This window comes from Danio rerio, chromosome 12 (genome assembly GCF_049306965.1).
Source record: "Danio rerio strain Tuebingen ecotype United States chromosome 12, GRCz12tu, whole genome shotgun sequence".
In the NCBI taxonomy this organism is placed as follows: Eukaryota; Metazoa; Chordata; class Actinopteri; order Cypriniformes; family Danionidae; genus Danio; species Danio rerio.
Window position 1 is genome coordinate 45,997,782 of NC_133187.1, and position 15,486 is coordinate 46,013,267.

A 15,486-nucleotide genomic window follows, 5' to 3' on the forward strand; every position below is an offset into this window, starting at 1 on the left:
AGAGAAGATAGCATTTAAAGACTTAAAAGCACAAACTTAAAATGTACAAAATAGTCACAGACAAATTAAACTTTAGTGCCAAAGCAGCACTGTCCTAATCAGGCCAGTAATGATCCGATTAAGATCCCAAGCATCTCTCATGCTGGCCCTGGGCAGCAGGGCAGTCCTTATTGTTGAGCACTGATGGCGACGCAGTGGTGCATTAGGTAGTGCTGCCACCTCACAGCAGGAATATTGCTGGTTCGAGCCTCAGCTGAGTCAGTTGGCATTTCTGTGTGAAGTTTGCATGTTCTCCCCGCGTTTGTGTGGGTTTCCCCTACAGTCCAAAGACATGCGGTACAGGTGAATTGGGTAGGCTAAATTTGTTCGTAGTGTATCAGAGTGTATGGATGTTTCCCAGTGATGGGTTACAGTTAGAAGGGCATCGCTGCGTAAAACATGTGCTGGATAAGTTGGCAGTTCATTCCGCTGGGGTGACCCGGATTAATAAAGAGACTAAGCCGAAAAGGAATGAATGAATAAATGAATAAGTATCTTGGCAGACAAGATAATTACATCAAATACTTTTGAAGGAGAGGACTGGAATACTGCAAATAGGAATATGTCCAAACATACATTTATGATTTTTCTTAAAAACCTGAACAGCTGCTGCGCTCGTGCATCAAGGTTAATCATGAACAGCTCAGTGCGCATGCGCTAGTTGCACTATCGCGGTCTGATTATGTTTCAATCAAGGTTTATATGCATCAAATACATAACATCTGTGCCAAACATCTCAACTGACGAACATATTAACAATAATACAACCGTATAGCGGAATTAAATGTATGCATTGGCATGTTACAGCCCTAATGAGCATGATTATGTGAAACTCCATATAGATACATATTGCAATGTTTTCGGGTACTTACTTAGCGATGCACGCACACATATATGCACAGCCTTAAATGCTCTGCTGACGTGGACTCTATAATACCTGTTTAATAACTTTAAACTATCAACAACCACCAATGAGCTATATTCTATTGATCGTTCTTCCCGCTCCGTAGTGGATTTTTTCATAGTCCATTTCATGTGAGATGGCGGCGGTGAGTGGAAGAAACCAAGTCACAGGGGGAATATTTTCTACAGAAATAATTTGTGCTTTCTTATGTGGCCCGGTACCAATTGTTCCACGGACCGGCCCGATGGTTGGGGACCACTGCTGTAGTTCTTGGATTATCAGACTATTTGTCTATTTTTTTTTTTTTAAATCTGGAGCTATCGTATGATTGTGTAAATTACCGTAAATGGAAATCAATTGATCACCAATAATTTTCTGCTCTTATTGAAGGTGCCATAAGTGGGATATTACTTTAGCGTCCTGAAGTAAAGTGCTGGCCTCATGCATCACGCACCTGTCAGTCAGTCAAGTACTTAACCTTAAAGTGTTAAATAGATAATGCACAGCACTACTACCGTTACAGTAAAGATTGCGCTGTTATAATTCACTTACCTTTTAATATGTTTTGGTGCGATTATCACGCGCTATTAAAAAAAATAATAAAAATAGACCGAATGTTTTGATTGAAAAGCTGTAATGTAGCCATGGCGGGATCAATTTTGGCATGGCACCCCACCATGGAAGAATGAATGTAGCGGAAACCATGCATTTGCAACATGTTCTGCTCTGCTGGGCTAGTGATGATGAAAACTGAGTGGATCCTTGTTTCTTTAACCAGGTCAAACTATGAAGGAAATCTGTAGTGTGGGATGGCATCAATTCAGTAGTTCATAATTACCTGGCAGTGTTGTAGATACTGGAGATGTTGTAGAAGTTATTGTAGTAGGTGTTGTTGTAGGTGTTGTAGTAGTTATGGTAATAGGTGTTGTTGTAGTTGTTGTTGTAGGTGTTGCAGTAGTTGTTGATACTGTTGAAGAAAACACCTTGAATGGTGAATCAGTTTTTGCAAAGTTATAAATAAAAGTCAGAAACTCTGCTGGAAACAATCCACTACATCCGTTCTGACTGGAAGCTCTTTGTTTGCAAGTAAAAGGCATTTTATTATAACTGTGAAAATGTTCACCTTCTTGTGTAACACATATTTCTACACATTTATCCTTGGGATAAGAAAGAAAATAGGTTGTGCATCAAATGTAATTAAGAATATTCTCATAAGTCAATATACTGCCATGACTAACCAATCAGGGGTGCGTTTCTGAAAACCGTCATTAGCCAACTAAAGCAGGTCGCACACCAGAAGCGCAGCTCGCGGCATAGAAACATAGGTTTCTATCAGGGTACACACACCGGCGCCGCAAGTCGTCGACTGTCGGCGACGCCCGGCCACGACTCAGGACGCAGTTCATATTTAAGCCACACCACAGAACGCCATCTGATTAGTGTTATGTTAAATATCATGCAAATGTGCGCGTCTGGTGTGTGATACGTTAAACTGTCATGTGAGCGGTGCTTCTGGTGTGCGACCAGCTTAAGGTCGCAAGTTTCATCGTTACAAACATCGTTCATTAATTTAGTGTTTTCCAAATCTGACGTTCCAGCGAACACTCGCAAACTGTTTTTACAAAATTTACAACCATAAACATTTTATAAGATTTATATATGAGATCAGAGTGTTTCCTAAGTGGTTTTATGTTTTACCATAGAATATGGAATATTCTCAATAATCTTTATAAAGGAAACACAGGCCCTATAAGTGCTGTTTACATAATTCAGTTAACATAGAAAACGAGTGCGTTTTTACCAAAACTAATATTGGATTTTTTTATTGTGTGTAGAAGTCCAGGAGGCATCCGAAACAGATGCCCAAGCCACCTCAGCTGACTTCTACTTTGCAGTAATACTGGCTGAGAAAAGTGTGACACCATTTTCTATAATAATTTAACTGACAGTAACCTGTGAGCTGTACTCATACCTGTCAGTGGTCCACCGTCCACCCTGAAGGCCCATCGGCCTCGAACATTAACATTACTGGAGGTGTTGAGGCTTGAGATTGAGCTTCCAATGTTTGATCCAGGAATTACAAAGTAGTTTGTGGAGCTTATTGTGTCAAAACCAGCCTGAAATGTACACACAAAAGTACACACAATATACCTGTGTACTGTTGTGACATGTTATGCTTGTTACAGTAAACACATTTCTTTTACCTCCACTGTACGTTCTGTTGCAGCAATATTTCCATAATTCATCAGAATAAATGAATATTTACTGCCTGAGATTAAAACCACTTGAAAAGATGTTTCCTAAAATAATGATAAAAGAATAAATAAATAATTTAGAAGACAGTTGCTAAAGTGTTCATTATGTATGAGCTCAAATTACTGTATTAATTAATTTAAAAAGACTTGTTACTCTGTCTTAAAGTATTTTTGAAATGAATCATGCATAAAGTGAAAACATAAACATTTCAGAAGTGTGTTGATCTTACTGCTGTAGAGAGATGGTGAGGTACTTTATCCCACGTTGCAACAAAAAACCAAGATGCAGTGAAGTTCAGATTTGGGAAATAATTGTTGATATCCTGAGTGGCGCGAGTGAGAACACTTCCATTAGTGTATTGATTATAAGAGATGACTCCTCTTGCTTCGTTATTAAGGTCAGTCCAGAGTCCAGCAATAATATCTTGACTTCTATACGCTGGAAATGAGTAGGGAGTAAACACTGAAGAAGCCTCGCTAAATGTGAGGTATCCATTATTATTAACCTGAAACATGAGAAATACTGTTAAAATCACAACCAGAGTTTTTTATTTCCTTATCAGAACGGAATTCATGAAGTATCCAAAACCCTTATGCACACCATGAGAAAAAATAAAACTTCTTCTTAAATTCTTACATAAATCTGCTGGTATGTTCGTCCAAAGAACAGAAAGGGACTCAAAAGTGTAATAACCGAGGAGCTTCCATCATCAATAGCTGGGTTTATTGTGTCTCTTGCTGATGAACCGAATGGGTAGAAGATTCTTGATCCTGCTTAGGAAAAAAAGAGGGTGAAAAAATTATAAGAATAAAAATGAAGCTGGATGATGCTTGGGACAAAAATGCACTATTCAATAACAACTTGTCCATATGGATTTGCAGTTTGTGCAATGACTTTAATAGTAGCTAAAATGCTAACTGTTTTAAGAGTAACTATTTTCATTCTGGCAAGGCAGTGGCGCAGTAGGTAGTGCTGTCGCCTCACAGCAAGAAGGTCGCTGGGTTGCTGGTTCGAACTTCGGCTCAGTTGGCGTTTCTGTGTGGAGTTTGCATGTTCTCCCTGCCTTCGTGTGGGTTTCCTCTGGGTGCTCTGGTTTCCCCCACAGTCCAAAGACATGCGGTACAGGTGAATTGGGTAGGCTAAAGTGTCCGTAGTGTATAACTGTGGGTATGAATGTGTGTGTGGATGTTTCCCAGAGATGGGTTGCAGCTGGAAGGGCATCCGCTGTGTAAAAACTTGCTGGATAAGTTGGTGGTTCATTCCGCTGTGGCGACCCTGGATTAATAAAGGGACTAAGTCAACAAGAAAATGAATGAACTCAAAATTTACTGAAAGTTAATTCTACTCATTACTCACTACTCATTCTACTTGTTAATTAAACACCTCATTACTTCATCTTAAATGGAGTAATTTCACAGTACTCATATAGATTAGTTGTTGTTTTTTTAACTCAAATGGTTTGTAGCAATCGGTTTCCTCAAATGGTTTGAGTTGCCTTAATTTATTGGGTTTTACAGTTCTCAGATTGTTTGAGTTCTCTTCATTTATTGGGTTTTACTGAGCTCAAATTGATTTATTAACTCAAATGGATTAAGTTCACCGTACTCATAAGAAGTAGTTTTTGAACTCAAATGGTTTGTTGCAATCAGTTTCCTCGAATGGTTTGAGTTAACTTAACTTATTGGGTTTTACAGTTTAGCGAACATTGTTATTCTTTAAATGAAGAATAATTCATTCTTTACTTTTTTCGGCTTAGTCCCTTTATTAATCAGGGGTTGCCACAGCAGAATGAACTGCCAACTTATCCAGCAACTAGTCTGTGCAAATTAATCCACATAAACACAAAGTTCATTTTGGTAATCTTCAATCAAAGTTATATTGGTAGATTTCTGCGAGAAAAGAATTATGTGCAAAAAGAAAGCCCCGGCTCCACTCAATATTCAGTTTCAGCTGAAAGTACAACAGCACACTCAAATAAACGTTTCAGTAACTTTCAGTTCACATGTTCAAGACACCACCTTATTCAGTACAAAGTATTACACAGACTTCACTATTCTATAACAAAGCCAAATAAATTCTATTTATCGGTTTCCCCCACATACGACAAATGTGGATACCTCAGCACATCTTTTTTGGTCCTTTGTTTAAATTCAGAATTTTTGGTTAGAAATATTTCAGTTCTTTGCTAAAGTTTACGAGTGTGTTTTACTCCCTGATCCAATGATAGCAATTTTTGGGTGGTCAGATTTTCTGGAGACTCTCAATGGAAATGTACGGTTACCTGTTCAATATGGCACGATCATAGCTAAAAACGTTATCCTTTGTTTTTGGAAGAAAAATGTTAGGCCTTTTTTTTCTGACTGGGTTCTTGGACTCACCTCCACTTTACATTTGAAAAGAATTAGATATACCACCTCTGGGAACTCTGCAAAATTTGATAAAATGTGGGATCCAGTCTTTTTTTTTTTTTTTTTAAACAACATAAAGACTAATAGGTGTTGTTTCATTTCTGAAGACTTATGAGTTTCTTTCTATCTCTTTATATCCATTGCCGTGTCTTTTTGTAGGTCATATATGTTCTGTATGTCACCTTTTTCTCTTGTTTCATGTTTTATTTTACATTGTGTACAGATTATCGTTTCATTATGGGTTTGTCTGTTTGTTCTTTTTTTTTGTCTGCAAAAATTATAATAAAAAATACCATTTAAAAAAACTAATAACTCAAACATCACAGTGTCATAAAAAAAGGCAACTTTCAGTTCATGCAGACTATAAGGTGTGTCTTTTGAAAATCATGACATAAACACATTCATGCGTGAAAAACCCTTTTGACCCCATTTGATTTTTAAAGGAGGCACCAACTGCCTGGAGCACATATGCATGATTTTATTTACATGCACATTGTAATTTTCAATGCTGAGGCAACAGGGAAACACATCCAATATGGCTTTTCACTATTGAAAGACAGACAAAAGAACGGCAAGAACGACAAAGGGGGGAGGGGGGTGTTGAAGGAGGACACAGCAACAGGCCAAATCATTTTCCAGAGCTTGGCTGACTACACATGAATTCAGCTGCAGCGAACTCGTGCCCATCTCGTCAAGGACAAAGCACAGTTTTCACATGCTTCTTGGGAGAAATCAGGTCACGGCTCTCCTCTTGCACAGAAATGAGTTCCTCTATCATCTTACACATCTGCTTGTCCTCTTATCTGATAATTGGAAGATGGATTAGTAATGCCGAGTCTCGACTAAAGACCTCCGTTTAGCCCGCCGTATGGAAAACGCCTCAAATCATTCAGCCTGTTGAGAAGAGGTGTGCTATCACTTTTATAAGTAATTAGACTTAATGATTGTGCCAGGCAAAAGATTAACAGAAAATCCCACAGACAGAGACAGGAAAATCCTAAAGGCTCAGGGCTTTCTGACTTGGCTATTAAGAAAGCACACATAGAACACGGCAGCAAGGTGAACGCTGCACTGCGATGATTTGCAGACTAACATTTACTACTGTAAGTACCATTTTAGAAACAGGTATATCAAAGCCCCGACAACTACAAAGAGAATCTCAGCAGCTGCACAGCAACACCCTGGAAACCATTCAGAAGACTTCAGCATCTGCATGACAACCACTCACAGAATCACATAGATATTACAAAAAAGCCTTATTTTATATCTTTCTCTTTGTGATTTTTTTTCACAGCACATTTTTCAACCGTTTGTTGTGTTTACTAATGCTATATAAATACAATTTACATTGACATTAACAAGTAAAATAAAGTAAAAGTTAAATTATACTCCTAAATAAAAACTTACTTAGAGCAAGTTGTTCCGGTTAATCAAAAATAATACGTTCAATTCACTCAAAACCTATAAAAAAAGTCACACAAACTCAAACTATTTAAGTTAGTAGAACTACTTTAGACAATTGAGTTTATACTACTTAATCAGTTTAATTATTTTGAGCATTTGGGTTAACAGTGCAGATGAAGATTCCAATATTCCTATGAAATTGAGATATTGTAAAAGAGCTAAGTGTGGTTACTTTCACTGAGAGGTTCTGGGGTTAGATGTTCTACACTGTAAAAAGTCATTTCGTGGCCTTGTAGATTTCATTAATATTAATATGTATACTTTAATGAAATTAATTTCCTGATTTTAGATACACTACCAGTGGCATAGCGGACGGGCCCGCAGGGCATGCACCGCGGTGGGGGCCCCGTGTGATTAGGGGGCCCCACGTAGACGCGATTTTCAACAATTAAAAAGCCGGCAACCGCAATAATCAAACCCTTGGGAACAACTGTGGTCCGAACCAAAGTTCACAGGTCTGTGTTCTTTGAACTCCTCTCAAGCGGTGGACTACTTTATTCTTATTGCTTGCCGCTGAACCGCGTCATAGCTCATACCATAAAGTTGACTTGATTTCAACTCTCCTCGACGCCCCCACAGGAGAAGACGCGCCGTGCTGTTTCTCGCCGCCGGTTCTCATTAAAAACGAATGACTTCTGGCTACTTTGACGCTCTTGCCGCTTTCGGTTTGTGATCGCTCCTCAGTTTGTGAAGGCTTCCCCGCGTCGTCGCTCCACCACACCCCCTTTCCCGCTCCTCAGTTTGTGATCGCTCCTCAGTTTGTGAAGGTTTCCTCGCATTGTGGCTCCACCCCAACTCCCTTCCCCGCTCCTCAATTTGTGATCGCTTCCCCGCGTTGTAATACCAGATAACCCCTCTGACTTGAAATAAACCCATACCAGTTAGTAGTTTCAGCTACTAGAACCGTACACTGACTCGTCTGCTGTGACAAAAGAGACCTGATGATGATGATGATGGTGATAAGTGCGAGCCGACTGTCTGTTCCCTCGCAGCACGCTCATTGAGTGTGTGATTCAACCTGACTACGGTCATTTTTATTCTGCAATATAATTTGTAAAAGCCAATTAAGCAAGGTAGAAAGTAACTTGCGCTACATTTTTGAAAAAGTAGCTCAAATAATATTACTTATTTTTAAAAAGTATTGCGTTACATCACTCGTTACTTTAAAAAAGTAATATTATTACATAACGCACATTACTTTTAACGCATTACCCCCAACACTGCTCAAAACACTTTTAAGAGTTCACACTTAGCTGATGATTGGTTATAAAGCTTGTTTAGCATGCTGTCTCAGGAGAGAGCCCTGAGCTCATAAGATCCTCGAGCCCAGGGCTCCCTCCCAATTGCAAGGTGAGAGGGGAGTTTGAGCTCAGGTAGATCTCAAGAACTCCCCTGCTGTAGTAGCTAATGAACAGATAGTGATCGCTCTTAAGAGATAACTACTTACTAGGAGCATGTCTATGGTGCTGATTAGTCAATTAACTTAAGTTACATGTTTTTGAACGGTGGGAGGAAACCGGGAAACCCGGGGAAAACCGACGTGAGCACAGGGAGAACATGTTAACTCTGCACAGAAACATCAACTGACTTGGTAAGGACTGGAACCAGTGACGTTCTTGCTGTGAGGCAACAGTGCTAACCACTGGGCCATCATGCCACCCATCTAGGAAAGGAGGAGGAGTAGGGGTGGATGGGGGATTCTTCAAAATGAAGATGGCTGTGATATGGAACTGAAGGGCCGGCTGCAAGCAATTATAAGCTCGGGATCCTCTCGAAATTAGTTTATAAATAAACTTCACTTTGCAAACTACGTTAACTGCATGACAGCCGAAGCAATGACATAGCAACACGGGAGAACATGCAAACTCCACATAGAAATGCCAACTGACCCAGCTGGGACTCGAAAAACCGACCATTTTGTTGTGAGGCCACAGTGCTAACCACTGAGCCACCGTGCCTCCCCAAAACCTAGTATAGAATTTCTAAATGACTCACAGGAATAAACCAAATAACAGCAGTCTGATGGGAGAACTGTTGACTTGGAGTGTGATAATCCATGGAAATATTCAGAGGTTGATGTAATGAGATCCCATGGCAAGGCAGAATCTCCTGCCAGGTCTTAAGCTTGAGCTCTCGAGGAGTGTTACACCCTTGGACCAGACCGAAATATGAAATATTCCACAATAACCTCACTTTAACGGGTCACAGAATACACCTGAGATCCAGAAACCCACTCAACTGTGACAGAACAGAAATGAAACACACCTGAGGGGGTTAAGAGGCCAAAGGTCAAGGTGTCACATGATTTCATAACGGTTACCACAAAACATTTAAATGAGCATTAAAAACACACATTATGGGCAGCACAGTGGCTCAGGGGTTAGCACTGTGGCCTCACAGCAAGAAGATCGCAGGTTCGAGTCATGGCTGGGTCAGTTGGCATTTCTGTGTGGAGTTTGCAGGTTCTCCCCATGTTGGTATGGGTTTCCCTTCAGGTGCTCCGGTTTCCCCCACATTCTTAACACATGAGGTGTAGGTGAACTGGATAGGTGATCCAGACCCAAATGTAAAAATGTTAAATTGGTTTGGTTGGTTTGTTTTGGTTTGGTTTAATTTGGGTTTGGTTTTGGTTTGGTTTGAGCTGGGTTGGTTTGGGTTTAGTTTGGTATGGTTTGGTTTAAGTTGGGTTGGTTTGGTTTGTTTTGACTTAGGTTGGTTTGGTTTGGTTTGGGTTTGGTTTAAGTTGGGTAGGTTTGGCTTGGTTAGGTTTAGGTTGGATTGGTTGGGGTATGTTTGGTTTGGGGTGGTTTGGGTTTGGTTTAAGTTGGGTTGGTTTGATTGGTTGGTTAGTTGGGTAGGTGGGTGGATGGGTGGTTGGTTGGGGTTGGTTTGGTGTGGTTTGGCTTAGTTTGAGTTGGGTTGGTTGGGGTTGGTTTGGTTTGGGGTGGTTTGGCTTGGGTTGGTTGGGTTGGTTTGGTTTGGTTTGGGTTTGGTTTAAGTTGGGTTAGTTTGATTGGTTGGTTAGTTGGGTCGGTGGGTGAATGGGTGGTTGGTTGTATAGGTGGTTGGTTGGGTGATTTGGCTGGTTTTGGTGTGGTTGGGTTGGTTGGGGTTGGTTTGGTTTGGGGTGGTTTGGCTTGGGTTGGTTGGGTTGGTTTGGTTTGGTTTGGGTTTGGTTTGGGTTTGGTTTAAGTTGGGTTAGTTTGATTGGTTGGTTAGTTGGGTCGGTGGGTGAATGGGTGGTTGGTTGTATAGGTGGTTGGTTGGGTGATTTGGCTGGTTTTGGTGTGGTTGGGTTGGTTGGGGTTGGTTTGATTTGGGGTTGTTTGGCTTGGGTTGGTTGGTTGGCTGGTTTGGTTTGGTTTAGTCTAGTTTAGTTTGGTTTGGTTTGGTTTGGTTTGGTTGGTTGGTTGGTTTGGTTTGGTTTGGTTTGGTAGGTGAGTGGGTGGGTGGGTGGGTGGATGGCTGGTTGGTTGGTTGGTTGGATGGGTGGGTGGTTGGTTAGTTGGATGGTGGTTGGTTGGGTGATTTGGCTGGTTTGGTTTGGTTCAGTTCGGTTTGGTTTGGTAGGTGGGTGGATGGCTGGTTGGTTGGTTGGATGGGTGGGTGGTTGGTTAGTTGGATAGTGGTTGGTTGGGTGATTTGGCTGGTTTGGTTTGGTTGGGGTTGGTTTGGTTTGGGTTGGTTTGGCTGGGTTTGGTTGGTTATGGTTTGGTTTGGTTGGTTTCCCAGTGCTGGGCATCCGCTGTGTAAAACATATGTTGACCCCTGATGAATAAAGGGACTTAGCCAAAGGTAAATGAATGAACGAATTATGGGCATATCAAGGCATGCTATAAGCAACAACATTTTTTTTAAGAATTACAATTAAACTCAAAACCACAATTGAACATTGCTTTTTACAGCCCAATAAACATTACCCAAAACAACTGATCGACTTTTGAAACAAAACATGCTTATTTTAATTAAAACAAGCACAAGGATGAAATATACAACTGCTATAAACATCACATTTATTATCTGAATACATTCTTTATATTGTACTGTTGTTGTGGGACATCCTTTTAAAGACGGATGTCTTCATAATTATTTAATAACTTTGATGATTTATGAAAGCATCGTCAATAAACACATTTGAAATGTACCCAAAGGAAATATACTGCTTAGATATTGCTTTTCACGCTATTTCCAGGAGATTTAATGAAGGTCTCAATTAGGATTTCTGCAAGTCTCAACACTGTGAAAAAGAAACAAAGCAATAAAAGAAAATAAAGGAGAAAATGCAGATAACATCTGTTCGCAAGTAAAAAGTTTTAATCTATTTAAATATAATTTAATTTGACTTATTTAACACCCACAAAATTCACCTGAGTCAACTTGTACTTGTCTCAGATTTAACCAACTTCTTAAGAGAAACAAAATAGATGCAAATGAATTCATTATTGATATACAGTAAGTGAAAAAAATTAGAAAATCACTTGATCTGAGCAAATAACAATCTGAGGCTACATCACCACAAATAAAGACTATAGAATACACAAGACATGTCAATGAATGTAACGGTCAATATGGCAAATGAAGCCCTGCCTACTAGTACAGGAGCCAATCATCGATTGCTATAGACTGAAGATTCTCTAGGGGAGAAGTTTGGAGCAGACGTGTGCTATAAGGACAGTTGTTTCAACAAACACACTGAAATCTCAGTCAATCCTTGCTTCACAGACATAAGAAACATATGCAGATAAAGCTTGAAATCTCTACTTTTAATTGAACTAACTACGCTTGAAAACAAAAGTTTTCTGGTTTTGTAATTTGTATGAAAGAAACGTGAGGCACAGCTTGGCTTAAAGGAACTTACTGTAAAGGGACTTTAACATTAAGCAGATTTTTTTTACCAAAAAACACCATCTTAAGAAAAAAAAATGCATTTTTTAAATGAAAATGAATTGGTGTGGACAGGTATGCCTGAGACACTAGTTAGATCGACATTATAAAAATATCCATCAATTAACAGTTTCCATTTTTTTCAAATTTACAGGTAATTTGCTCTTATTTACTGTTATGAATTGCATTGTGGGACCTTTATCTCGGATCTGTTGACTTTTGATGCTGAAAATTAATAAATGTAAAAGTACATTTTCCCTTTTTCTTACATAAATGAGACACAAAAAATGTAAATAATCTTTAAATAGATTTGTTTAATGAACACAATAATAATTGAACACAATAATAATGAAGTGTGTTCAAAAACCTGAGTTATTTCCAAATACATATGCTGCCCCATATGGTCTAAAACCTGACAGGTGGACAAATCTAAGGTTGTTTTTAATAAAACAAATATACATATGCATATAATAAATAATACTGCTAATAATAATAACATTATACTAAAGCAATATGTTATGAATAAATAAAAAAATAAAAAAACGAGATGAAGAAGGCATGAAAGTTTGGTTTTTATATTTAAGTAGGCTAGAAAATAATATGTTTTGGAATATTTTAATCCTTTATATTTATATCCTTTATATATTCGTATTATATCCTATATATTTATCCTTAATATTTTAATTCTTTTTCATTTGTAAAGATATTTGCGTATTGCTGTACACCCTGTCTGTATTAAGCAGTGTGTAAGCGAGGCGCACAACTAATGCGCTCTTCGCTGGACAATAGACCTGCTTTGATCTGATCTATTTGAACCTTCTATTTAAGTTCCTCAAAATAGCAACGGACCAGCAATGCGCCTCAATACGCAATCATTTTTAGACCAGAACACCTATGGACGCACATATGAGCACAAATGCATTTGCTATTTCAACAGCGCGATGCAAAACGTCTAAACGACTCTTGCGCCAGGCTGAAACTAGCAAACAACAATTGTGTCGCGCTTCGTGCCACATTGTGTTGGTTGTATGATAGGGCCCTTTAAGTCAGTCAAAACTGAGAGATGAAAACTTGTAAGAAACAAAGACAGATTTGAGAGATAAGTTCATAACTATTTTTAAAATTATTTTTCCTAAGCACAAACAGGTTTCAACACAGATCTCTTTTGAAACTCACTATAAGATTTCTTGAATCTAAAAGTCTTGTTTTCTTCAATCTCATTATTGTATAGAAGAAACAATTGAGGCCTCATTTGTAATTTGTCTTAATCCCCTGGGTATGACGTGATTCCGAATACGCTGTTTATCAATGATGTATTTCTCCATTCGCTGTCATCATACTGCCAAGCAAATAAACTTCAGCATGAAAACAGATCTTCATGAAACCCAGAACCCACAAGAATAAGAGAAAAAGCAAACTCTCGTCTGAAGTCAATCCCTTAATGTGGATCTGCGGGCACATGTGGCCACATTAACACATCTGTCATTGCGCATGCAAACATTACAAGTCTGAGCTCTTTTCATGTGTGATAGCATTGTGATGTTAGCCACACAGTGACTCCAGAGACTAATGGAGATCTTAAAAAATATATAAAATCAAAAATAATATCATAAATCCAGTGGTTAATGATCTCAGTGCTCTATCATAGTAACACATTAAAGGGATTGTTAGCCCAAAAATGAAAATTACCTCATCATTTATCAATTTTTTCCTTCTGTCGAACACAAAAAGAAGATATAAATGATGGTTGTTGGCTTCTACAGTAGGGGAAATATACTATGAAAGTCAATAGGTACCAGCTTCTAACATTTCATTTTTTCATTCATTCATTTTCTTGTCGCCTTAGTCCCTTTATTAATCCCGGGTCACCACAGCAGAATGAACCGCCAACTTTTCCAGCACATACATTTTTTTTTACACAGCGGATGCCCTTCCAGCCGTATCTCTGGGAAATATCCACACACTCATTCATACACACACTCATACACTACGGACAATTTAGCCTGTACCACATGTCTTTGGAATGTGGGGGAAACCAGAGCACCCGGAGGAAACCCACGCTATTGCAGGGAGAACATGCAAACTCCACACAGAAACGCCAACTGAGCCGAGCCCCGGTTCGAACCAGCGACCCAGCGACCTTCTTGCTGTGTGGTGACAGCATTATCTACTGCGCGGATGCGTCGCCCTCTAACAGTTTATCACCTTGGAATTATAAGGTTCTCTCAGCGTTCTGAATGATTTTGAAATATTGAGCTTCAAAGTTTTTGCAATCCATAGCAAACAGTATGTGTCTAACATTTCTTTTTTAAATAAATAGTCATGTTAACATGTAAACAACTAATACAAAAAATCCAATAATTTAAATAAGTTGTCATTTAATATGAATATGTCAATGACTCAATTTTTCACAAAAAATGAAATATATAATAAAAATGAAATATATAATAATAAATAAAATAAATATAGTTCACACCTTCAATATAGTTTGCTCTAATCTGTATTATAGTAATGTCCAACGATATTAATAATATAAATTTGACCCCCCTCCCCCCCTTTGATGGTTCACAAGAATGCAATTGTTCAAAAGATACTTTTTTTGTAAACAGTAAGTAAAGTTTATTTATAAAGCACATTTAACTTTAGTTTGGCACTGACCAAAGTGTTGAACAAAACCAAAGTACACATTCTAAAACTTGTAAAATAACAATAAAAGTAACAATAAGAATAACATTCAAAAAGCAGCTCATGTAAACGCCTAAATCATATTATTGTCTTATTCAGATTAAGGCATCATTAGATCACTGATGTCCATGTAAAAGTATTCACAAGTCCTAAACCCAGAAAAAAGGTGTTCCCTGTCTTTGATGACAGCCTTTCCAAAGATTAGTAGTAAGCTAATGTAATGATAATAGCATAATGCAAATCTTGCATTTATGCTAACAAACAAATAATCAAAAGAAATACATTAATGCAATTCAAATATATAAAACATGAATTGATGTTTACTTTAAACTTATATATATATTTATTTATGTTGTTCAATTATAATGATTAAAATATATATTTTTTGTTGAATAATTTTGTGGCTAAAACGTACAGGTTCAGGCATCAGTAGCATTTTTAACCCTTGTGTGATGTTCGTATTTTGGTTACTCAGCCAGTGTTCATGGGTCTGGTGGACCGCTAGAGTTTTGGCTTTCCAAATTAACACTATCAAACAATTTTTTGTTAAATTACTCAACAAATGTTTATTTAATCCCAATTACAAGCCATTTGAACAGCAAACATGGTTAGTTTTTCCCCTTTATCTTTGTTAGATCATATTGATGAATTAATGTGCTTCTGTTTTTTTTTTTATGTTATGAAAAAAATAAAACCCACAGATTAGTTTTTTCGTATTGTTCCCACCATGGTCATAGACATCATCATCAGAAGCTCCTCTCTCTTCCACAATCAATTACAAGGTTCTCGCTGCAGATAATCTTTTGGCCATCTTGATCAGTTGTGATAAGGAGCCACACTGGCAAA

General features: G+C 38.3%; 1 protein-coding gene across 1 annotated transcript in view; it reads right to left on the minus strand.

The window, feature by feature from the left end:
- Window positions 1–1,250: 1,250 nt before the first annotated feature.
- LOC141376872 (sushi, nidogen and EGF-like domain-containing protein 1) overlaps window positions 1,251–15,486 on the minus strand; it is a 33,241-nt gene continuing 19,005 nt past the window's right edge. Inside the window, exons 4-8 of the mRNA XM_073918897.1 lie at window positions 3,836–3,972; window positions 3,429–3,704; window positions 3,148–3,243; window positions 2,916–3,060; window positions 1,251–1,910 (exon numbers count right to left, since the gene is read on the minus strand). Coding sequence (XP_073774998.1) covers window positions 1,759–1,910; window positions 2,916–3,060; window positions 3,148–3,243; window positions 3,429–3,704; window positions 3,836–3,972 — 806 coding nt within the window. The 3' untranslated portion in view covers window positions 1,251–1,758. The remainder of the gene's footprint in view (window positions 1,911–2,915; window positions 3,061–3,147; window positions 3,244–3,428; window positions 3,705–3,835; window positions 3,973–15,486) is intronic.